Source organism: Pezoporus flaviventris, unplaced genomic scaffold, assembly GCF_033815535.1.
Source record: "Pezoporus flaviventris isolate CSIRO_AGI_PZ_B2104156 unplaced genomic scaffold, CSIRO_AGI_Pfla_v1 ptg000066l, whole genome shotgun sequence".
Lineage (NCBI taxonomy): Eukaryota > Metazoa > Chordata > Aves > Psittaciformes > Psittacidae > Pezoporus > Pezoporus flaviventris.
In genome coordinates this window covers 28,564,130-28,590,072 of record NW_026892614.1, presented here as the reverse complement: position 1 = coordinate 28,590,072, position 25,943 = coordinate 28,564,130, and the positions used below count along the sequence as shown (strand labels likewise).

At 43.6% G+C, this 25,943-nt stretch overlaps 1 protein-coding gene and 2 long non-coding RNA genes across 7 annotated transcripts in view; all 3 read right to left on the bottom strand.

The window, feature by feature from the left end:
- Positions 1–7,684, bottom strand: part of NHSL1 (NHS like 1) — a 176,969-nt gene extending 169,285 nt beyond the window's left edge. For all 5 annotated transcript variants that reach the window (XM_061471730.1, XM_061471731.1, XM_061471732.1 and 2 more), the window contains exon 1: positions 6,613–7,684. In XM_061471730.1, coding sequence (XP_061327714.1) covers positions 6,613–6,970 — 358 coding nt within the window. In that variant the 5' untranslated portion in view covers positions 6,971–7,684. The remainder of the gene's footprint in view (positions 1–6,612) is intronic.
- A 2,894-nt stretch (positions 7,685–10,578) lies between these two features.
- On the bottom strand, positions 10,579–13,292 carry LOC133278646 (uncharacterized). Its single transcript, XR_009746620.1, has 2 exons — positions 12,896–13,292; positions 10,579–12,719 (listed from the first exon to the last, which is right to left on the bottom strand). It is a non-coding gene; the product is annotated as an uncharacterized LOC133278646 (long non-coding RNA).
- Positions 13,293–20,718: 7,426 nt separating this feature from the next.
- Positions 20,719–25,929, bottom strand: LOC133278645 (uncharacterized). The gene is made up of 2 exons (XR_009746619.1): positions 25,476–25,929; positions 20,719–20,866 (listed from the first exon to the last, which is right to left on the bottom strand). It is a non-coding gene; the product is annotated as an uncharacterized LOC133278645 (long non-coding RNA).
- Positions 25,930–25,943: the final 14 nt, after the last annotated feature.

Genomic DNA, 25,943 nt, shown 5'->3' with positions numbered 1-25,943 from the left:
CCCACAGGCAGAAAGGTATTTTTCCTAGTCTCAAGTGGCATGTCATCCAGGCTCTCTGGAGACTGCCATCCAACCAGCTGGTTTCCTGTCCAACCTACAGCTGAGAACAACATTTAATTACCATGCTTAATTGATCTTGTTAACTGTTAGGGTGGACAGCTTTGATCTTTCCTGCTGATAGCTAGTTTATGACTACAAAAGAAACTGGCACTTTGCATAATTGCCAAGTCTTCGATGTGCATTTTTGAATTCCTTCTATTTCTCAATCTCCCTTTCTGTTTGTGCTACACTAATGCTCCTGCTAACAGGAACCAAAGCACATCCCCTCATTTATGGTATCATTTATTTGGACGTGCAGGAGGTGGGGGGAAGAAAGACGAGGAAAGGAGAATTGCCTCTCCTTCACCCAGAAATACAGAAAAAGATCAGAAATGACCGCAGTGAATCTGGCCTCAGCAACATTATCGTGTGGCTGATGGCAGCCAGCACTAAAAGCAGAAGGTGCAGGAATCACTAAGATGTCTGGGATGATCTGCTCCCCATCCCCCTGAAAAGCCTCATCTGACTCTCCACTGATGAGAGGCTTGTTTAAATTCCAGTACAGAGGTTTTGAGGCATTTCAGTGGCTTTCCACTGTGTTGTTTTATGTTTGTGAATAGGTTCACCCAAAAAATGCCTCTTCTACAGGAGCTTCAGATTAGCAGCTTAGGAGAAAAGCCCACAAGACCAAGATTACTAGCTTGCACACAGCCAAGCTGAGACTGTGCCAATACCTCAGAAGTTTCTCTTCCTTTTGGACACTGTACCCAAAAATATCTAGGAACCTTCAAAACAGATCCTAATTAAAAACAACTAAATACAAGCAAGCTTAATCCATTAACTACCTCTCCTAAACACCCTTCTCCTCAAGGATCAAGCCAGTCATAAGATCTATAGAAACAAACGTTCATAGGTGGTATATAATGGGTTCTGAGAAACGTACAAAGCAGCCCTACATTTCAGCCAAAGAGTGTCAACTGTTTTCAAAACGGCAAGCTAAACCCTCACCACACTGAATTCAGCTGGAGCTCTGCCACGCAGCGGGACAGCGACTTGGCCCACCGTCCCCATGGGAAATCTTTTCCTAACTCGGACTTTCTTCCTGCTTATTTCAAATGAAATCTCCTTTGGACCAGGTTGAATCCCCACAGATAATTAGTCTTGCACCAGCTAAATAAAACAAGAGTTATATCGCTTCTGAATGGCAACCTGAGTAACTACAACAGGGTAACAGAGAAAATTTCTTCTTCTTTTAATCCAAGGGGAACTTGGCAATGAACTGTTTAACAGGGTTTGAACTTTGCTGCTGAATCTTCACATCACACAGCAACAGAGAGAAGTATCATAGCACACAGCCACCTCAAGCATCTGCAGGATATCATAGCTAAATTATAGCTCCCAAATAGGGCTAGAACAGAATTGTTCACCTAAAAGTCAGTCCTTTCTCACCAAAGCTTCCTCAACAGCACACCACGGCTTTGGTGGTTGGTTTGGGGTTTTTGGTTGTGGTGTGTTTTGGGGGTTTTTGAGGGTTTGTTTTCTTTCTGTTGGGGGCTGTGTGTTTTGTTTGGGTTTTGGGCCTTTTTTTTGCCTAAACTTTTTTCTAAGGAAGGTTTCTTCTTGTTATTACAAGATGACAAATATATTGTACACTCTATCCTTACACCAGAAGCTACTGAAAGCCCAGCAAGTCAGCCAACCCATTCATCTCCTGCCTACTGCTGATACTGTCTTGTAAAATGCTCATTTTTGGTGGCCAGGGATGGAGGAGGGGTTTCCCTAGGAATAAGCTGAATAAAGCTTCCTGTTCGGCTGAAGCAGGAAATGTGCTCCAGTACTGCCTTGCACACAAAGAGTGGAAAACACTTACTAAACAAAATAGCAGGAGATGAAGTGTAAACTGGATTGTCCTTCCATCATGCAGACAAATAGAAAGCCATACTTCCCATCCCCCAGCTCTCTTGCATTAATGTACTTAAACTTGGGGGGGGGAGGGGAATACATGCATATGTATATATGTTCTGCATGGACATCAAATGATTATGCTGTGCCTTTAAAACCAAACACCGAAGGATTTTAAACAACAACAACAACGCTAATTAGGAGGTAGCATTTCCTCTCTCCCACAGAATCAGTTTCTTCTTGTTAGGATAGGAGGTACAACTGGCCAAACCCCATCCTACTACTGGAGAAACTGAACCATAAGTTGTCATTAGGTTAACCTCCCAGCATTTCTCTCCAAACATCTCTTCAGAAGGACTAAAAATAAATAGCCTAGAAAAAGAAGGGACAGGCTTCTAGTCTGACAAACCACCAGGATCCACAGGGAAGAACAGCAATATTACATTTTGCATAAGAATCTGCAGATGGGAGAAGACATTAATAGAAAAAATGTCCTTCTTCATGCGCTATTGAAAACAATGACTGTTTAAAACCTCACAGTGCTTCCCAAGAGCTGGCCTTGTAATTCACGCAACATTTCTTTGCTGCCACCATATATGCCGTTTGATGAGCTGTGATCACTTCAAAGCTGCACTTGTCCTCACTCACCCTGACGTTAGAGGGCTGAAAGTGATGAAAACTACATCACCTAATGCTAGATCACAGATACAGATGCACACTGCTAGAAGGTGCAAGATGAAAAGCTGTTAGGCAAGTTCCATGGTGTAAAACATATTACAGCAGCTGGATGCTGGAAACATATAACAAAACACCACACAAAACAGAAATGCACATAAGCTTAATGAAAACCTGATGAAAGACTGTTTAAATAAAAGCACTGAACTCATTAATTCTCTAGACACGGCTAGTGCAGTTAAACTAAGGTCACAAGTACTATGAGCTACACTTGAATATTATAAACCGCCATGAGCCATTAGTGCCTCCCTCCACCATGAGTTGTAAACCAGTCACCGACCCCACAGGAACGTGTCTCATCATATTTTCATGTCTCTTCTTATGGCACAACACCCTGCTTGTCATGCAAAGCCCAAATACATGTTGGGAAAGCGTTTTACTAAATGGCCTTAAAAATACCCTTGTATTGAAATAGAGTCAGGTACAAGTTTCTCATTTGGGGGACGTAAGAGAAAGGACATAAGAGAAACTTCGCCACCACCCTAAATGGAAAGTTTAAGACAGCCAAACCAAACCAGAGAGTGCCGAACCATTTCAGTGAACCTCAACATCAGCACCGAGCCTTCAAAAAACCAACCGTTGCTAAGATCACAGGGCTGAGAGCTACCTTCAATATCCTGAAGCTGACATGAAATTAAACTTCACGAGGTGCATGTAGCACACTAATACAAGACCCTTGAAAAGCAGGCCTCCTAGTCGAAGGGCATGGCAGAAGTCCAGCCAGTCTTCAGAGATGAGGAAGTTTCCCCTAGTATGGGTTTCAAAGACATAGCACCTAGTGCAACGCAGCACATCATTAACCAGTTTGCTACATCAGAAAGTTCTTTCAAATGTGCAACAAATGGATGTACTCGGACTAATGCATTTGCTGCAGGATACCAAAGAGGATATAACACAAGAGAAACAGCAGAGATCAGTCAAGACACATTCACCTATGAATAACCCAATATGTGTATCTGGGAGCATATGGATCCTACACACACACAAGGATAGAGCATACATCCAGACAAGCAAGCATAGTCCATGACTGTGAAGAATGACTAACTGAAGACAAAGAGCTTTGTTCTGCCTGCTTTCCCTCCCTCACACCCCTACCCCTGCTCAGCAAGGAACAAACACTAACGGACCCCTGTTATCTGAAGGATACTATGTGGAAACATTACTTTGCAACAGAATGATGATAGTACACAAATAAAAACCCCTCACAATTTCAAAGTTTGTATTTTCCCAAACACCAGGGACATATGTAGCATAGCTTATACTGGATGCCATTCTGCAGCTACTTTCCAAGAATTTTTTTGTAACCCAGATCTGAAGTTCACTAGTCCTCTTCTGGTCCTTCCCATATAAGCTCATGCTGGGATCACAAACGTCATCCTGGGACCTCCAGTTCCAAGAAGAGATTATTGTCTGGGCCTCACAAAGAGAACAAAAGCCATTTATTCAAGTAGAAATTACCCGTGATTTGAAAAGCAGGTGTACACTGTGCTATCCCCTCATCCTGAAAGCCAGAGCAAAATACTTATGTCATCTGATACAACATCATGTTACCCCAGTGATACAGTACCTTCCAATATTTTCCCCACAAGAAAAGGTTTATGACCAATAAGAATCTAGTAAATGGGAAAGCAACTAAATTTGCTTACAATCCTTGATGTTCTTATAGTCCCGTAACAGCAAAGAGCTTTCTCCATGAAGCTTCAGTATCTTCGAAAATGGGAAGGAAAAATCCCCCTTGTCACTGTCCCCAGACAAAGCCAGCATTATTAAACCATTCTCTTTGTTTTGCAGATATTTTCCTTTAATGCCAGGAACAGGGTTAAACTTGCAGATGAGCCTTGACAGCTTACATTATAGAGAGGCTTACATTAGAGAGACGTTCATGATGCTAACTACAACTGATCATCCCACCTGACCTTCTTGGCCAGATTACAATATTCAGAAAGCATATAAGAAAGAACTGACATCTCTTTATGCGTAACTTCACATCAACATGCTTAGCTTACACGTCAATTCCCAATTCCTTGCAACCCATAGGCAAATAAAGAACTCTTCCTTTAAAAAAAAAGATGTATTTCATACAATTAAAGAAATATTTAAAAAAAATCATTAATTTCCCTTGACTTTAATAAATAAGATCTTTAGAAAGTAACTATTAGCAGCAGCGATGCAGCTGGTAAGTAGCAAAATTAAACTTGACAGCAGAGATGCCACTTACCAAAGAATTTAAAACCAAATGGAGAAGGCCAAACGTAAGAGCAGCGTCCAGTTTTGGGAATTGAAATGACAAGAGCAAAGATCAGCAAATTAAAAGCAATAAGAGGCTTAGCTCAAAGAACTGAGCTGTGATTAAAAAAGTAGCAAATATTTAACTTGTGCAAAACGATGACCAAGAGCAAATACAGTAACTGTCTGACACATGTAAAATTTCATGGTTTGCACAGTGCAGCACTAGCCTTATTTTACTCTTCCCTCTAGATGTATTGCATCAGCGTACAGTAGCAATTAGCTCCCTGTTTAAAACAGAGATAAAGACTGCTTTCTATCAGGGCATCAATGTAATACAGCACCATACTGCGGTATCCTCAGTGATAAAACATTCTCACTTCAAGTCTGACTGCATCATGCCATGCCAAACTACCACAACTATATTGGCAGAAGAGGATAAACCTGTCTTGGTGAGGAAGAAAAGCTCCTTAAGTTTATCAAGCAGTTACAAACTGGTTATCTCAAAACTTTAGCCTAATGCTTACAAACTACAGAAATCGCCCATGGGTAAGGGTGATGAAGGCTTTCCCTTTTGGAGGAATCACACACTTAAGTATTCCATGAGGAATAGTTCTGCCATGAACTACAGAACACTACTGGTGGTTTCCGAGCAGCAATCCTATTTAAAATCAGCTTATACCTTACACAGCTGTCCCAGAAGTTGCAACATAGTTCTTTGGATGCCTGAATGTTTCCAGCACATTGAGACAGCTAAGCTGATGTCGCAAGCCTTCTTTCACTTGGTCTGCAGAGAGCTAGGACACGCAGTAATGAAACTCCATGAAGCACATTTCTACAGGATCCTTTCTCCAAAGCTGAACCAACCTCAGAAAAAAAACTTCCTATAACTCTATGTAGATGTACAGTTAGTCGCTTCTGAGGGCCACTTTACAGGCTCAGAAAGAAACTGAACAAGCATTACCCCATACTGCCACTACTTAGGAGTCCTAAACTGAATCTGTATCTGGCTGCTTGTGCTCCGCATGAAGTTGAAAATATAAACTTGAGATCAGTTCTGCACACCGAACAGGAGGAGCTCGGGGGAGCCCACACATATAAAACTAGCTGCAAAGTACCTCCAGGTTTCTATTTACTGAGGTTTTCCCATGCACATACAAGAACTAATCAGGCATGTGGGCTGACCTGTCAGAAGCGCAGCTGAGCCGAAGTCTAGCGCAAACCCGGCATAAACATACAAACAAACCCACCCAGCCCTGCCTCGGGATCCCCGCGCTATCTCCCGGCTAAAGCCTCCCCGCGCCGGCACTATCGACCGCCGGCTGCCCCCGCCGCAGACACCCTCCCCGCCGTGGATTAGCGCTCTGCTAGAGAGAGGCATCGGGAAAACACCCGCACCACCGGCCCCGCACGCTGGTACCTCCCCGCCCGGGGGACAGCCAGCGCCGGAGCCGCCGGGAAGAAGCCCGGGGCCGGGGTCACTGAGAGGGGGATAGGTCGCGCCGCAGCCGGCGGGGACTCGGGAGGAGCCTCGGCGGGGCCAGGCACCACCACCTGAACAAGGAACGGGCGAAAGGAGGATGCTTAAGTTTCCCTCTTTTTTGTCTTTCTTAAAAAGATAAATAAATGAATAACGCAAAGCCCGCCGAGCACACACGCCGGCCGAACCCCCCGCCACCCGGCCCGGTGAAGGGGAAGGGTCTCACTCACGGATCTTGACTTTGCGGTGGTCGAGGCGTGCAAGGAGCGCCTCCAGTGCGCCGAGGCGACGCTGGAGCCGGGCGTTGCGGTGGCAGAGGGAGTCCGCCTCGCTGAGGATCCCGCCGAAGATGTCGCCGGCGCAGCGGGAGAGGTCGGAGAGCTGCATGAGCAGCGACACCAGCGCGTACGAGCTGACCTGCTCCAGCGCCCCGAAGAGCGGCACCGCACCCCGGCGGCGCCCGCCGCCACCCTCCGCCGCCCCAGCGGGGTCCCCCGGCGCCGGGCCGCCCCGCTCCGCGCCATCCCCGCCGGCCTCCTCCAACCTGCACAGCTTCAGCGGCTCCAGGGTCCGCAGAGGGAACGGCATCGCGGCGGGGGAAGGCGGGCAGCGTAGGGCACGGCGGGGAGGGGGGAGAAGCTAGGCGTCCCCGCCGCGAAAAGTCTTCATCCGCGCAGCGGCCGCGGTGACAAAAGTTCAGAGAGAGCAGAGAAAAGAAAGAGGGAGGGAGAACAACAACAAATGAATCGGGGCGGGAGGGCGGCCGGGCTACGCGCTCCGGGGCTGGGCAAGAACCGCCGCTGCTGCCGCCGCCGCCGCCTCGGCGGAGCCCCGCTCGGCGCCCATGTGCGGGAGCGGCCCCGGGGGCGGGAGCGGCCCCGAGAGGCGGGAGGAGAGGGAGGGAGCGGAGCGGGGCCGCTCGGCTGGCGCGGGGAAAACGGCGCTGCCCTGCGGCCGGGAGACAGGAAAGAGTCCGTGTTTCTCTCCCCGAAGTGGAGACTGAGCGGGAGGAAGCGTGGGAAGGGGGGCTGAAGCGCCCTGTATGCGGCCACAAAGGAGGAAAGCCAGCCAGAGAGAGAGGGAGGAGAAAGTAGCGAGAAGCCCAGAGCAGCCCCACCTGGGGAACCCCTCACCGTTGCAGGCACTTTTCTGAGAGCACCAAACTCCCAACCCGGAAAGCGAGAACTGAGGAGGAGAGAGGGAGGAAGAGAAAAAAAACCTCCGCGAACCTGGGAAAAGAGGCCGCCGCCTACCTGTGGCTCCCCGAACTGGAGCCTCTGCCAGAGCCTCACCCTGCCGACCCTGCCGCCCGTCGGCGGACACCAGCCCCCTCCGGCCCCGCTGCCTCCCCCTGGCCGGAGAGAGAAGCCGAGCAAGAGACTGCACAGGTCGTCGTTGCCCCCCCCCCGGCCCAAGCCTCAGCCCCCTCCCCGCCTGTGCCGCAGGTCTGGCCAGAGGTGCTGCTCAAGGCAGTGGAGGAAGAGCAGCCCGCCTGGGAAACGGGGGTGGCTGTGTGAGCGGAGCTCCAGCTGTTGTTCGTGGTTAATTTTTAGTAAGGTCGACGCTAAGGTGGAAAAAGCAAAGTCTGAACCAGGCAGCATGACATCGAGCGTCGCAGCACCAAGCGTTAACCCAGCGCGTAGTTCTAGTATGGGCCAAAGGCAAGTTTAAACCGTAGAAGCCCCCTACGAGACACCGCCAGCTCTTCATCGGGACGACTGCTCTAATGAGCTATTCCCCACAGAACCAATTTAGTCCACTAGCAACTGTCAGCAGCTGCTCTTTAATTTTAATTGGACAATGCCCTGCTGGCTACAGCTCCTGCTCTATGATAAAGAGTGGAACACAATCCCTCTCTTCTTGTGGAAAAGGACCTTGGGGAAAAGTGTCTGTGTAGTCCCCTCCTGCCCTGTAGCTTGCTGCAGCTGATGAATCTCGGTGATGAAGGAAAGAGAATCAGCTGGGGAAGGAAGGATCTAGGGACAGACCCACTGTGTCCTTTCATTAGCATCCTGGGGACACATAATTTATAACAAAATATTGTAGTGATTCTCATATGTAGTTTTACCCTTGGTTGCTTAAGGGATACCTGAAGAAATCTATTCCACCAGTAGTGTTCCAGAAACTCCTTGGTGCATAGAGGAGTCTGGGAGTGAGGCTGCACGCAGTGGAATACAAACCAAGGACTCACTGGCATACACAAGAGTTAGGATCTACAAGAAACACATTTAGGGGTGATACTTATATGCAAAAATTGCAAGTGACTAATTCTTCTCCTACATTAATCTTTCATCTTCAGGTTTTCCTTGGGGCGTAAGAAAAGGAACCAGCAATGCAATATAGTTAAAAAAAAAAAAAAAAAGAACAAAACTGCCTTTCTTCAGACCTCAGTCCAAACCAGGTTACCAGTGGATAACTTTGCAACTTGGAATGCTCCCACTGATTTTCTGTTACAGACAGTACCACCGAGTGCATATGTGCAGTATTTGTAGAACCTGATGAGAAGAACAGGGTGCAAACAGGCTAAACGGCATTTAAGCACAGAAAGAATCCTAAGCAATAGTCTTTCAACAGGGAAGCTGTCAGGATTGATTAACAGAGGATGGAAAGCAGTCATTCTCTTATAGTGAATTCTTCTGGTTTTATTTTGGAACATAATGTCTTCATTACTTCTTAGATGTGTTTGGGATAGTTTTTTGATAAAAGCTCTGGGCTGCTCACCGACATGTTTGAATTGAGAGGAGCATACCTTTGTATGTTTTGTTTAAGCTGTAGAAGTGTGATGCAGAAACCAAGTATGAAGTGGACTTAAATATAAAACACAGTAGGAAGAGCACAAGCAAATAACTCATTCAGGTGTCAGCTGAAAAGAATCCACAGCAAGTTATCTGCTGAGGCAGGTATAAGACCATGAGCATGTTTGTTTGACTGGAAACTACAGATTTTTACTCTGAATTTTAGTGATAGGCAGTTTTAAAAAGAAACAATTACCGATCTAACAGTCTTTCTGAAAATTCACATCAAACCCTGGTATTGCAATTATTTTTGCATGGTCCTATCTGTAAGCAGGGAAAAGGATTTAAACCAGGTTTGAGGACAGGGAGAATAATAATGAGAAATCAAAACTTTAGGTAACACCTAAGCATAGCAAAGAGCCTCAGCTACTGTGAGTGAGTGGAGTTCTACTGCCAGTGAAGCCTACTTTACCTATTTCACTGGTTCCTGTGTTTGCAAACTGGAAATTAATTACTGTGACAGCTTGAACATTTCTGGTGCAAATATTGTCTCATAACCAATTTAAACCAAGTTAAGAAGTAAATCTGAATTTTAAATGCACTGACATCCTTGAAACATTCAAAGTCTGTATGTTTATTGCAGAACAATACTCTATTTCTTTTACTTGGGCCTGTATTTCTGGGATGGGCTGTTACTACATGGAATACCCAGAAGGAAAACAAATGTGAAAAAAATTTAGATATTGAGTGATCAAAATGTGAACATCAGTTAACTGAAACCAGTAAAGGACAGTCTCAGAGATTGTTTCTTCTGTGCAAAAGGAAGAGACATGAGAAGGGAAACAGAGCTTAAATACTTATATGGTTAAAGATTTAAAGTATTCATCATACTGGAAAGGAAGCGTTTAAAAATTCTAAGTTCAGTGGAAATACTGACTTTCAAAGGGGCACCCTGTCCCCCTCCAGTACCTGTGCATATTGTCCACTTCAAGCGGTTAAGGCTGGAAAATGTTTCCTTTCCTGTCAGCACTGCAAGGATGCTCCAGCCCACAGGCCCAGGGGCGCACTGGGGCTAGGGACAGTGCCTGACAGAGCAGCAGTGGTGGCTGCCCCAGAGCTTCTCCCCATTGCCCTTGGTGAGCCACTCCTGCAGCTCAGGGCCCTGCACATTCATGTCAGTTCAGTCTGCGGCAATTGTGCTATAGCAGTGGTAGGAGCAAGGGTCTGCTTTAGCTGCATCTGCTGGAGAAGGAGGTCTGTGAGTTTGGTGGGCAGCAGTCACTTTCACTCCTGCAGCTAAGTCTGGCAGAATAGTGACCCAGAGTTCTGGGTCGCACACCTGCAAATACCCACAGCCAGGAGTGGGAGATCCTCTGAGAGGAGGAACAGAGCCTAGGAAACCAAGATGCAGAGGAGGAAGGCAGGCAAAGGTACAGTAGAAATTTCACTGAATATTTCAAGTTAATATTAATTTCATTTTTAACGAAAGTTCAAAGTTCACTGGAAAATTCATCACATCTGAATGGTAGCTTTCTTCCTTCAGCATTTAAAGCCTCAAGTTAAATTACCAAATTAAGGACCTAATAAGTTTCATGTTCTATTTCAAGAAATAGAAGACAAATCTTGTGGGACTTACTCATCACCTATTGCGGAATGAATGCTGTTCTTCCCTCAGCTTGCTTCTGCAATCTGTTTGGGTTCTGAGAAGCAAATGGTGAGCAGCAGTACAAAAGCCATGTGACCAACCATGAAACATCAAACAACTCTTCCTGAAATTGTCAGTATGTGCCAAGAGGGGAGTTTAGATGTGGTCAGCTGATATCACCAGGCTCACCCACTGTAGCTTAGCCCACAGATCCAAGCTCTATGCTTGTGTAGGCTAGGAAAACCCAATCAAGTTTCAAAACAGAAATAGACACCACTACAGCTTGGAGGGATAAAGGAGGGCATTTCTTTATTGCTCCCAGAGCAGCGCTAATGGGCTCTGGTTTGTAATTTAGAAAGCAAGGTCAATGTTGAGCTGCAGAAGTTTGGTGTAAGCTTAAAATAGAGGCAATTATGCAAAAGAAGGTTGTTTTCTGACATTGAATAAAAGAAAGGAAAGAGTAATTTCCTGGTTAACCAGAAGTATGTGGATGTTCCCAGTCTTGTTGGACCATTGGGCTCTTCTAATCATTGTACTTTTCATTTCTGTCTTCAATAGAAAACCTTTTTCAAAGAAACCTGCATAAGATAGGCAGAAAACAGGAGTAGATCTAACTCCTGACAAGATTAAATGGTACCAGAATTTTGCCAATTTCTTTTGTGGTGTGTCCCTCATGACTGCTTACTTTTTGTGCTTTATATAAGTGCTACCAAATGATCAAATTAATTACTACAGAAAAAAAGTGGTAGCTGTTTTGCTGGGTTCCTTTAAATGTACACACTGGTATGTTAGCCTCATGATCACCTTTGCCTGATGATGCAGCAGAACTTCCTAAACATCACTTTTCTTCCAGTTTACCAGTGCCAGGAAGTGGTTTTTTGTGTGTGTGTGTGCTGGAATTAGTATGCAGTATGGCCCGAAAGACTCCTTCCTTGTCCAGAAATGGAATCTTGTGGATATTCTTTTAAACCTAATAGCAGAACTTCTCTGATGATGACAGGCATTCCTTTGACACAGGTTGCTTTACAAAGTCCTGTTTCCCTGGACATTCATTGTTGCAAACTCCTGTCAGCCCCAGTCTGCTTGCCTGGCTTATCCCTGGGTCATGCACATGCTTGAAGCCTGGAACTGAGCTCCCCTGGCTGTTTAGTTCTGCACTTTTTTTTTTTTTTTGATGATTTTCTTCACCGTGTTATCTTTACCATTAAACAAAGGCAGCAGTGTAACTAACTCCAACACCTTAATCCCTGATATTCAAAGTGCTTAGCAGATGTATCCACACTTTTCCTAGTGGACGAATTTGGTATTTTCTTGAGCACTATCTTAAAGGCTAGTGGTTTGTTGCACCAGTCCCAGTGATTTTTCTGTCCTTGCTCTCTTTTCTTATCCTAACATTAAACTAAAACTTACTGCTTGAGTCTGTCTGGTTTGTGCTTCTGCTAGCTGCTCCCTGAGCTCTGAAGACTACAGAGCTGTGTATCTACAGAAATGCAAGAGTCAGCACACTACATTCTGCCAGCTTAAAGTCTCTCAAACCCTTTCTCATTTTTCTACCTTTACACAGTTGTCTGTGGATAAAAGCCAAGCTAGCAATGGTGCATCGAAACAATCAAAGCTAACTGCAGTAGGAATGACCCCCTGGAGGAAGTGGTAGCTGTGATGGCCTAAGGATATGATTCAACAACACAACAACCAGGCCTAACAGCTTTTGCCTCTAAAAGAGGAGCTTTTCTACCCCTGCTTCCTTCCTTCCATTCCTGCTGACAGATGCATGGGCTGTAGCTTGCCCTGCAAGCATCTGAAGTCCTCAGTGTAGAACTACTGCAGCTCTTCTGTATAAAATGAGGCGGCTGACGTGGTGTGAAGAAATTACCAGAAAATGTACTTTCTGCACTTCAAGACACAGCAGTATGTTGGATCATTCTCAGGGGAGCAGAACCGTGAGGCAAAATTTAGGCTGTGAACAGAAACACATGTGAGAGATCACAGAGCCTAGTAAAGCATGACTATAACATTACAGCCCACTCAGAGCTCAAAGTGATCATCAGAGGCTTTTTAGTTGCTGTGTTCAATGGACTACAGTGTGAAGAGAAGACTGCCACTGTGTCAGTGTGGAACTGAGAGACAACTCACTTTTAGGACTCCAATTCTTGGAAAATGGCAATAATCCCAAGATGCATCTCCCCATATAGAACCCAAGTTGCTGAGAAATTATCTCAATGGATCAATAATACTAGTCTTGGAGTTTGAGATGCCATTCTAGTTTTCTTCATTTGGTTGGAACATTTCTGTGTCTTTTAACAAAGTTCATTCCTCGCTTCCACTTTCTCTGTGGCAGAAAAAACTTCTGATATATTCTTACTCTAACTGATAAAGTGTTTATGTTTCTACTTTACAAGGACTTTGGCCATCTAAATATCATGGAAGCACAGAATCACAGAATGGTTTGGGCCATAAGAGACCTTGGAAGACCACCTAGTTCCAATGCCCCTGCTGTGGGCTGGGACATCTTTCACTAAATCAGGTCACTTCAAGCGCCACCCAGCATGGCCTTGAACACTTGCAGGGGTGGGGCTTCCACAACTCTGGGCAACCTGTTCCAGAGTTTCACCACACTTATGAAAAATTTCTTCCTTATATTTAATATAAATTTAACATAAGTAATGTATAAATTATTCCTTATTACTCAGTTCCACAGTTACATGTTTGTATACAGCAAGGAATTGTAGGACAGGAATATGGGTGTCATTATTTTTGAAAGAAAACATTCAGCTGGAAAAACAAAGGCTGGAGGAATTATCAGCTAAAAATCAGACTCAACATATGGGGATTTCATAAATGCTGTCCCTAGCTGTAATGAGAACAGTTTGTGTTGAAAGCTTTTGTAAATTCCATATGAGATTTTTATTTATCTAAGACACTGACCACATTTATGTCTTCTCTAATTGTATTATATGTGGCCTCCTTTGAAGTAATTACACTGTTTACATTTTGATTCATTAGCTAAATATCATCACAAAAAAAAACGTAAAGCAGTTTGAAAAACAATTCAGCCAAACAAGACTTGAAATTGTATTCTTTTAACAAGGCTGATTATCTTCTCAAATGAATGCCTCAGGACTCAGGGCAAACAACATATCCAACAGACAGGAGCCTCTTAAAATTGCTTCCTGAGTGTGCAGGCTGTGCTGGTCACTAAAACAGAACGCAGCTTCTCCTTAGGTATTAGCTTTCCAGCACCAGTCACTGCATCTATAGTGAAGTATTTGTTTAAATTATATGTAATACTTTCTAAAAATATGCCACCCTAGTTTTTTTTTCAGTGGATGACCACAGATGGATACTGGAGTACACCAGTGATGAATTTTGATACATTTTGATACAGCAGGTAAATAAAATACGGCCTTTGGTCACCAGAAAAACATAGGATGTGATAAACCATCTATGCACCAACACAATTTCCGCCATTCTCTCCCTTGCAAGGGGGCATGGTTTGTCACTCTGACCTCCACCATGAATAGAACCAGTTGCTGATGAAATTAGAGTGGAACTGCGCGCAGCAATCTGCAACAGACTCCACCACTGTCTAAACTCACCTGAACAATTTTTTTAGAGATTTTGTTTGGATACTACTTGAAACTTTCAGCTTGAAAAAAAAAAATAAATAAAATATTTCCTAAATGTATTTATTATACTATCCATGCTTTGGGTATTTACAGGGAGCCAGAAAAAAATTATTTTGGTTTTAAACTGATTTTAAAATACATTAATTTGGGAAGAATATATCACTGTGGTAGATCATAAAAAGTCTCTGGCTGCCACATTTATGTTCCTCTGCATAATGTCATGCTGCAAAGCTCAGTGTTTCGGTTTATATACCCAGTCAGTCTCAGACACTGGCATATTGCTAATAATTACTAGCAATTAAAGTCTAATAAAATATTTTCAAATTCCCAAATAATAATTTGGAAGTCTGACAATAAGGGGAAAACTATTTTATGGCTATCTAGAAATTACACTGAGTAGTAAAGTCTACACTACATGGAATAATAGTTGAGGATCTATATGCCTCCAAATTGGGAAACTCAAAGCAATATCTGTGATTGCTTGCACGTGCGGATTTTTACAACCTATGTGGTGTCAGTACCACTGCTTTACAAACAGTATAAATGATCTGAATTACTGGTGTTGCAGAAATGTTACTATTACAATGTCTACTTATACAAACAAAACCTTATATTAAACTTAAAATAAATTGAACGTGATATTAGAGAAAGTAAAGAAAATTAGGATTTTTAGCACATACTTCTCTCAATATTCCCAAAGGTTTCTGGGTACCAAATATGTGATTGTGCAATCACTGTAAGAAATGCAGCTGTGTTTATTTCACTGCATAGATCAGACAAACTGTGCAAACTAAGCATCAGCCTCTTGTTCATAAATCAGTAAAAAAAAAATGTAGCACAATATGCAAGATTTACTCAGACCTTTCTGTTCCAAGTGTTTTCAGACTTGGCAGAGCACATGTCCCTTAGAGGACTATGAACATGCCGAGTTTTAAGCATTTCTAGCAAAATAGTTTTTTAGCTAGTTCAAGAAAATGTATAAACACTTTACTTAATAGCATAGGAATCAACTTTTAAATATAGTGAGATATAGCTAAAAAAGTTCTGTTTACTGCTTCTTAAAAGTAGGGTGAAAGAAAGTGTAAAGAATTTCAGGCTATTTCCTATTTCAGGAATAGCCTCCTTATAGAATCATAGAATAGTTAGGGTTGGAAAGGACTTTAAGATCACCAAGTTCCAACTCCCCTGCCATGGGTAGGGACACCTCACATTAAACCATCTCACCCAAGGCTCTGTCCAGCCCGGCCTTGAAGACTGACAGGGATGGAGCATTCACAGCTTCCCTGGGCAACCCATTCCAGTGCCTCATCACCCTCACAGGAAAGAATTTCCTCCTTATATCCAATCTAAACTTCCCCTGCTTAAGTTTTAACCCATTACCCCTTGTCCTATCACTACAATCCCTAATGAAGAGACCCTCCCCAGCAGCCTTCTCCTCTCCAGGCTGAACAGCCCCAACTTTCTCAGCCTGTCTTCATACAGGAGGTGCTCCAGTCTCCTGATCATCCTTGTGGCCCTCCTGTGGACTTGTTCCAACAGCTCCATGTCCTTTTTATGTTGAGGACACCAGAACGGCACACAATACTCCAAGTGAGGTCTCACGAGAGCAGAGTAGAGGGGCAGGATCACCTCCTTTGACCTGCTGGTCACGCTCCTTTTGATGCAGCCCAGGATATGGTTGACTTTCTGGTCTGCAAGTGCACACTGCCAGTCCATGTTCATTTTCTCATCGACCAACACCCCCAAGTCCTTCTCCTCAGGGCTGCTCTGAATCTCTTCTCTGCCCAACCTGGAGCTGTGCCTGTGATTGCTCTGACCCAGGTGTAGGACCTTGCACTTGTCATGGTTAAACTTCATGAGGTTGGCATCAGTCCACCTCACAAGCGTGTTGAGGTCCCTCTGGATGGCATCCCTTCCCTCCAGCCTATCAACTGAACCACACAACTTGGTGTCATTGGCAAATTTGCTGAGGGTGCATTCAATCCCACTGTCCATGTCACTGACAAAGATGTTGAAAAAGACTGGTCCCAACACTGATTCCCGAGGGACACCACTCGTTACTGGTCTCCAGAATTTTAAAATTAAAAAAGAAAATACTAACTATATTTGAGCCCCATTCCAGGAGTCTCCCTTATGGTATCTTTCCAAAAGTTTACAAATTTAATCCCTGACTGTACATACGCAATAAAAACCCAACCAAACCCAAAAACCAGTCTCACAGTGATTCCACTTTGGTTCTTTAATGTGTTGATTTTTTCTGTGTGTTGTATTTCATGACAGTTGCAACTGAAGTTTTCAATACTAATACATCAAGTGTAAGAGGAGAGTTTACAGGTCATGGAAGGAGGGGCTGGCCACTTGGGAGGAATATAAGGCTGCTGCTAGAGGATGTAGGAAGGCAGCTAGGATGACTAAGGCCTCCTTAGAATCAAACCTGGCGAGAAGGGTCAAGGACAGCAAAAAGAGCTTTTTCAAATACATGGCAGATAAAACTAACACCAGAGGCAATGTAGGCCCACTGATGAACGGGATGGGTGCCCTGGTGACAGAAGATACAGAGATGGCAGAGTTACTGAATGCCTTCTTTGTCTCTGTGTACTCTGCTGCAGGCAGCCCTGAAGAGCCCTGTACCCCTGAGACCTTAGATGAAGTCAGGTCAAGGGAGCGGTTTGCCTTAGTCGATGAGGAATGCGTTAGAGACCAGTTGAGCAATCTGGACATCCATAAATCCATGGGTCCAGATGGGATGCACCCGCGGGTGCTGAGGGAACTGGCGGAAGTCATTGCTAGACCACTCTCCATCATCTTTACCAAGTCTTGGGAAACGGGAGAGGTGCCTGAGGACTGGAGGAAAGCAAATGTCACTCCAGTCTTCAAAAAGGGCAAGAAGGAGGACCCGGGAAACTATAGACCGGTCAGCCTCACCTCCATCCCTGGGAAAGTGATGGAACACCTTATCCTTGGTGCCATCTTAAGGCATATCAAGGATAAGAGGGTTATGAGGGGCAGTCAACATGGCTTCACCAAGGGGAAATCATGCTTGACCAATCTCTTAGCCTTTTATGAGGAAATAACACGGTGGATGGATGATGGCAGAGCGGTGGATGTGGTCTACCTTGACCTCAGCAATGCATTTGACACAGTCTCCCACAGCATCCTCACGGCTAAAATGAGGAAGTGTGGTCTGGATGATCAGGTAGTGAGGTGGACTGTGAACTGGCTGAAGGAGAGAAGCCAGAGAGTTGTAGTCTATGGGGCAGAGTCTAGTTGGAGGCCTGTAACTAGTGGAGTGCCTCAAGGGTCAGTACTGGGACCAGTATTATTTAATATATTCATCAATGATTTAGATGAGGGAATCGAGTGTACTATCAGCAAGTTTGCTGATGACACTAAGCTGGGAGGAGTGGCTGACACGCTAGAAGGCTGTGCTGCCATCCAGCGAGACCTGGACAGGCTGGAGAGTTGGGCAGGGAGTAACTTGATGAAATATAACAAGGGAAAGTGTAGAGTCCTGCATCTGGGCAGGAACAACCCCAGGTTCCAGTATAGGTTGGGGAACGACCTGTTAGAGAGCAGTGTAGGGGAGAGGGACCTGGGGGTCCTAGTGGACGACAGGATGACCATGAGCCAACACTGTGCCCTTGTGGCCAAGAAGGCCAATGGCATCCTGGGGTGTATTAGAAGGGGGGTGGTTAGTAGGTCGAGAGAGGTCCTCCTTCCCCTCTACTCTGCTCTGGTGAGACCGCATCTGGAATATTGTGTCCAGTTCTGGGCCCCTCAGTTCAAGGACAGGGAGCTGCTGGAGAGAGTCCAGCGCAGAGCAACGAAGATGATTAAGGGAGTGGAGCATCTCCCTTATGAGGAAAGACTGAGGAAGCTGGGTCTCTATAGTTTGGAGGAGACTGAGGGGTGACCTTATAAGTGTCTATAAATATATAAAGGGGGAGTGTCACGAGGATGGAGCCAGGCTCTACTCCGTGGCAAACAATGATAGGACAAGGGGTAATGGGTACAAACTGGAACACAAGAGGTTCCACTTAAACTTGAGAAGAAACTTCCTCTCAGTGAGGGTGACAGCACACGGGAACAGGCTGCCCAGGGAGGTTGTGGAGTCTCCTTCCCTGGAGACATTCAAAACCCGCCTGGACACATTCCTGTGTAACATTATCTAGGTGTTCCTGCTCCGGCAGGGGGACTGGACTAGATGATCTTTTGAGGTCCCTTCCAATCTCTAGCATACTGTGATTTACTGTGATTCACAACCAAAACCTATAGGTGCATATAGTCAGCTATGTTTCACTGAAGTCTGTATCTTTTTATCATGCTTTTCCCTGTAGCTGTTTTTTTTAATATACTTTGTTAAGGACGCCTTATTTAAACCCGTTATTCTATGAAGATCAATTTAAGAAAACCTTAAAATAGAACCCTTCTCACTAATATCTATTGTACTGTGCCATCATTAACTATTAGGCTACATAGAGTTGTCTTCAGTGAAACAGTGCTACTGATTCCCCACTGGATTCTGTCATGTATTCAAGCCTTAAATATTTTGATACACAGGCACTCTTTATTCTACAGGAATATAGAACCTGCAGCCACAGGTGTCCTGCTTGGACCTGAGACCTCTCATTGCTATTTCTTTTCAGCACTTCCAAAGGAAAATGCTTCAAATATTTAACTTTTCCTTTGTTAATTAGAGTTACTAGAGTAAAATCATATTAAACAGAAAACTCTATTATACCATTTACCATATGCATTGCTTAGAAACAGCTTTCTGTATAAATATTTCTATGTACATTTATTCTCTTTAGGGAATGGATTTTTGTTTGCTTTTAGTTCTGCATTTGTATATGTCTAACAAAGCAGAGTCTGAAATAGCAAACATGCTTTCCAGTGTCTGTCTGGGAGAACAGACACATAGTCAGTGGAACTTCTCAGCAATATATCTTCTATCCTGGAAAAATTAGAATCACTTGGTGATTTAAAACATCATAGCAGTTGTATTTATACTGAGCCTCCAAGCTAGAGAGGGGGAAGGGAACTAAATTTCCCAAGAAACATGAAGATGTGACTCAAGACCGACTATGAATCTGACCAGAAAAACTGTAGACTTCAAATAACTCAGTCCTATTTGCCTTAAAAAAAAAAAAAAGAAAGAAAAAAGAAAGAAACAAGCATATTCAAGTTAGTTTGATGCTTTGTGTCTGAAGAAGAAAATTCTAAGTAAGTTTGCCTGGTTTTCCTTTAAGCCAAAAGATTAATCAACAGAATTCACCTACAAATTCTTTCCTGTAAGCTACAAATTCATCCTTGCTCATGATGCCAGCAGAACCTTTGACAAAAATTAAGTTGCTGCTGTGCTTAAACCATAGTTGAACACGTAGATCCTGGATGTCGAGTTGTTTCCTTTTTTCTTTTTTTCCTCTTTTGTCTCATATCCACCTGTTGTATGATCTTTGTGGTAGGAATTGCCTTTATGTGCTTCCTATTTTGTGCCATTGTGGTTCTTTGCCATGACTGAAGATCAGAAGACTGTGCAGGAGATTGCGTCCTCAAGCCCATGTTTGTGTACGCTAGAAGAAGTGAGGCTGAAATTGCTTTGAAAAGTTGAACTTTATTTACTGGACCTTCCCTGGCAGGCCTGGGTTGCTTGGTGCTAGCAATACTCTTCAGTGGTTTTTCGTAGAGAGAATGTGAATAGTAGTTTCTTCCACTGGCATTAAGTGTAAACACTGGCAAAGAAAATAAACCGATTTTTGTAGGCACTTCACCAAACTATTGAAACAGCTCAGCAAGTATGTTATTTCAGTTGCTACCTTAAGACTGGTTTGGGTTTTTTTCTGCAAGGTCTTCTTCCATTATGGTCATTTTGTGCTAAATTAATGAACAGTTTAAAAAGCAGTCTACAGAAAACAAAAGATGCACCTTGGTTCTTTGCAATATGAAATGCATGTTTTATCTTGTTGTAATAAATTAACATTATTCAACATTTAAATATTTAAAAGGGGAAAAGAGCAGGTGCCTGCCAAGAACAGCTGTTACAAATTTAAGGTTAAATAAAATGCAACAATGTTTTCCACATATTATTTCCATAATATACATCAGAAACCATACTCTGCACTAATACATCCCCAGCTGCACAGAAAAGGTTTTTGTCACATTTTCTGATTTGAGCTTGTTTTTAGAATTTACTTCCCACTTTGGTTCTGACCTTGATACAATTCTGTAAACATCATGTTGCTGATCTTGGAGTGACAGTAAACATTGTTACATTTACAGTGAGTAGCTCAATGAGTACCTGCAAAAATAATTCAGCAGGGTGCCCAAGGATAAAGGGTTTGCCCAAGGTATATTTTGAATTATTTTAAAAGCACATGTGAAATTCACTGCTAATACTGAACATGCCTGCAAGCATTTGAAGGAGTGGTGCCATATTACCCAAGCCTTCTCTCAAGTCTATCAATGGGTCATTTCGGTCCTGTAAGAAAGGTTATTTATGATAAAATTAGTGAAAGTTTGGTAGATGGAATCATTTGATTATAATGTATTTCAAGATGTGAACAAGTACTGTCCAAGCAAGACAATGGTGAGAGATGGAGATTAGCAATCATCCTGCACTAAACGTCTTTTTCCTTCCCGCTTTCCCTCCACATTTCCCTTAAGTGACTCGTAGCCTTATCCTTCATAAAACCCTAAGCTTTTTAGAGCATGCCAGCATTTAAAAACATGGAAAACATTTTGAAATAATACTAAATAAGAATACATTATCCCTAGTGAGAAATCCACTATGCATTTCTCGCCAATTTTAGTTCTACATCCCTGACAGAGCCTGAAGAAATGTATTAGGTTTGGGACAACACCTGAAATACTGGGTGTGCTGGCAGAGCCAATGGCAGACTTTTTTCCTTTCCAACTGGAGTGTCAGGGTTAATAAAGCAACTAACGTAGAGCTCCAAAGTGATTTTTCCTTGGAGGACCTTAGCGCATGTTAAAATATATATTTAGAGGAAGGCAAGCGTAACTGTAAAATAGCTTCTATATCTATTGAACACATACAGAATATTAGCATGTTTTTATATAACTAGAAACTGTTTAAGGAAGAACTTCCTCACTAGGACTAGCTTTGAGCAGCCATCCTACTTCAGAGGCATGTTGACATGCTAAGCGAGAAGAGTCTGCTTCCCAACTGATGCAGCAAGTCCCCTCTGTTCCCCCTCCTTAATCCTCTCTTCCACACTGTGGGTGACTAAATCACCATACTGCTGATGCAAGGAGATGGCTTATTCAGCATCCACATTCTGGCAGAAGATTTGTTTAGTTTCTAAGCAGGTCACACATTTAATGCTTTGGTAGCTAACCAAGAACTGATTTTTTTTTTTTTTTTCAGCAAGGTGACACTGGATACACACATAATACTGGCAGAGGTTTTAAACTACTTGCTCTCATATGTAATAGTATTGACTTCAATGGACTATTCATGTTAGAAATGTGGAAACTGGTTAGTGATAATATAGAAGTCTAAATATTTATATATTCTCCTTCACTTAGCCAAATCATAGTGCGTGTATGTACAGAGATAAAATGCAAGTATACATGTCGACAAGTTTTCAGTGACATTTCCTGAGAGCGTATCTGTCATTATTCTGTAAAGCAGAATCAGATGTGCCTAATCCACACAGTTCTACATCCATACTAATCCAGTGTTAATTTTCTTTATATATGATTTCAACTTTGCTGTATTGTTCTGCACATTTAACTGGCTGATACACACATACGTTGTTATGCTGCTAGTTGTATACCACAAACAATTGCTTCATTTCATCTGCGCGGGTATGTCCCAGACTATGCTCTTCAATGCTCTTGATGAGAAGTTCAACACAACTTTGCAGTGTGCACCTGCAGCCCAGAGAGCCAATTGTATGCTGGGCCACATCAAAAGGAGTGTGACCACCAGGCTGAGGAAAGTGATTCTCCTTTTCTACTCTGCTCTTGTGAGACCCCACTTGAAGTACTGTGTTCAGCGCTGGGGCCCCCAACACAAGAGGAACATGGACCTGTTGGATCGAGTCCAGCATAGGGCTATAAAAATGATCAGAGGGCTGGAACACCTCTGCTATGAAGAGAGCTGAGAGATGGGCTTGCTCAGCCTAGAGAAGAGAAAGCTCTGGGGAGACCTCACAGCAGCATTCCTAAATTCACATACCTAAATGGGACCTACAAGAAATCTGGAGAGGGACTTTTTACCAGGGCATGCTGTGATAAGACAAGGGGAGATGGTTTTAAACTGAAAGAGGGTAAATTTGGATTGGACATTAGGAAGAAATTCTTTAATGTGAGGGGGTGAGACACTGAAACAAGTTGCCCAGAGAAGCTGTAGATGCTCTGTCTCTGGAAGTGTTCAAGGCCAGGTTGGATGGGGCTTTGAGCAACCTGGTCTAGAAGAAGGTGTCGCTACCCACAGCAGGAGGGTTGGAACTAGATGCTGTTTAAGGTCCCTTCCAACCCAAACCATTTTATGATTCTTTTTTGGAATGTGATGCTGTAATAATGTCATGCTTCCATGAGTACAGGGTGCCAATCTGTGAAATACATCTGAGATTAATTATAGATGCTAAAGAACAAGGTGCTTTCATCACTGTCTTGGAAGCCATTACAACCAACTTGCCATCTCATGTTAACTGAATAGGGTGTTCAGAAAGAAGAATCTGATTTTATTTGCATGCATATCTCAATACAAAATGCAGAATAACTTCTTTGAAGTTCTTCTTCAAAGCATCTTCAAAGCTGGGCCTCTAGTTTGTTAGGAGATGTACATGTAAATAAAATCAGATTCAATTGACTTTTTAATTTGCTTCTTTAACAATAACATTGTTACTATTAAAACTGTTACCCTTAGAGCACTTCAGTCAACAAGTATGTACAAACGCTGCCACTGTAACACTTGATGGTGTCAGAAAAAAAAGCCTTATTAAGGAAGAAAACAGCATTTTCTGAACTGCGGATCATTACCACAATACAAAATTATGCAAGAGCTCAGGTAAATGGAGATAATCCAAAACAGATTTTTTTTTTCCTGATGAATTTATGATATCTTTATTTGATTCTAGACAACAGTGTTATCTGCAATAGGATTTGCAGTATCACATCAAGACCATGGTACCTTTGATTCTTTGCTCTTAACTTACTGTTATCTTATATAAGAAATTAATTATTCACTATAAAATTACTTTCATTATGAAGACATACAATAAAATCTGATGCTTTCCCAGTTGCCTGCCCTTGTAGGCTCTGCTAAATCAGATGGAGAAGTAACAGAGATATTTTAATAATAATTCTAATGTCATGTAGTATGCAGTGATAAGAAATGCACTTGGAGCAAAACATTACCTGTGTGCTAAAATGGATTGCTCGTCTTTGTGGTGTGTTCAAGGGAATTCAAAACCACACCACTATCTACAAACTGCAAGGTGGGTACACTTACCTGCTTATAAAGCATGTGAGAAAATAGCTGAATGAACACAAACATTTCCAGAGTTACCCTGCAGAAACAGTCATTACCTCATGCAGATCTCCCACACAGCTACAAAAATCTGTCCATAAATCTTGCTTTTTTTTCCAGTTTTTGTAGCCACCCGAATACATATACACACATATGTATGTGTGTGAATGATTCTACTTGGGCAGCCCTATGTCTGAGAATTTGTAACTGGCTTACAGCCTGTGTGGTTTTTGCTAGCGTGCCAAACTAGATACCACACTTTTTCTATTAAGGAATCAAAAAGATGATAAAAAACTATTCCTGCTTCCCTGTCTGCCCCTTCAGTCTTGTACCACCCCCTTCTTGTTTGATCTGTCTCCAATGTTATAGAGTTTTCTTTCTTCTCACCCAGGCCTTTTTTTTTTTTTTTTTTTTTAGACTTGTAGCCTACAGGTAAACCCCCATAGACTGTCTATTGCTACAAGTGAACTGTCACTGTATCACCAGTATGGATCCCTTGCAACAGAACTGTTCATAATGTATCAGAACTGATCCAGCACAGAACTGTTCATAATGTATCAGAACTGATCCAGCACATCCGACCCAAGCTGTGTCCTGCTGCAAGGAATAACTTTTCTGTGCAGAGTTACCTTCAGTGGACATTTAGTCCTAGTTTTTTCACCTGAGAGTCATTGCAAACAATCTCTCTTCAACAGCACCACTTTCTGGACTCAGAATGACCAATGAGTCTCACAGGTGCAGTGTCCCACTTAAGTCTTGATGGAGCACTGTAACATCTAATAGCCCCTTGGGTCTAATTCAAGATCCGTAAGGAGGTTCAGGATCAGGGTACAAGTAGGGAATCAGTTTTTGGTATTGTATAAGGTCTAGACAGAGGTACGAGTGCATCCTAGCTGCATATCTGCTAAGCTATGCCATAGCTTTTTATAGAGACATACCCTTGCAAACACCAGCAAAAGCTTCTGGCTGATGTTTTCATTCTGGTTGATGAGGATTACACCACCTTTCATAGCTGGTAAGTAATGTCTTACAGTTTATGTTAGAAAACACACATGAACAAACATGTTTCTCAGGTAAAAACCAAGGTCGCATTGCAAGTAGAAGATATTCCAGTTGACAAATCGCAGAGAGAACTTACAAGTTCATCTCACTAGGCAACAAACTACTGCCACATTGGATAAAAAACCACCATGAAATACCAGCTGCAGCTGGGAAAGATGTGCCAAGCATTCCAGCCCACAAAGCCAGGGAGCACTGATGAGATAAACAATGACCACAAACGCGATAGAGTTCCCCCACAACAGCGACAGCATTGGGAAACAGACTTGGTATTAATTACTAAGGCTAGGTAGACATGCCTTGCCAGTATCACCTGCCTTCAAAATTACGTTCCTACAAGACAACTGCTCAGGGCTGGAATCAAGGTTGGGAAGAGACTGAATGCTGCATCAAGCCGAACACGGCAGCAGGGTCACCTGCATCTTAACTTGGTTCAGTACCCTACTCTCCTCCCCCGGAACATTTGTTGCGGTGGTGAAGCTGTATGAGAGAAAAGCAGGTCGTCCGTGTCTATCACACTGTTACCTACCCCTGCTACTGCTGAAGGGAGCTCACAGCCGGGGAGAGGAAGGCTAAGAACGGCCGAGGCTGAAAGAGCTCCGGAGCCCGAAGCGGTGCTGCCCTCTGGGGCACAGGACTCGCCACTGATGATAGCACTCCCCTAAAGCTTCGAACCTACAAAACCATTCACGCTCGAGCTACTCTATCTCTGTAGGCGACAAACACAGATCTCCGAAAGTCCCAAGGAGCATGGAAGACGCTACTGCCGAGGCTGCGACAGCCCCTTTCTGCTCTCCCCCCGTTTCTCGCGTTTTAGAGCTATGGAATTCGTTGTTTCACCAGCATTTCCAGCACGGCCAGCGACGCCTCCGCCACCAGCCGGACACGCGTGTGCACACTGGAAAGCTCCATAGCAGCACGAAGGGATGGGGCCCGCAGTCAAAGATAGCTGTCCATCTGGGAGCCGGCTGTGGCCGTAGAGCTCCTCATCCTCCCT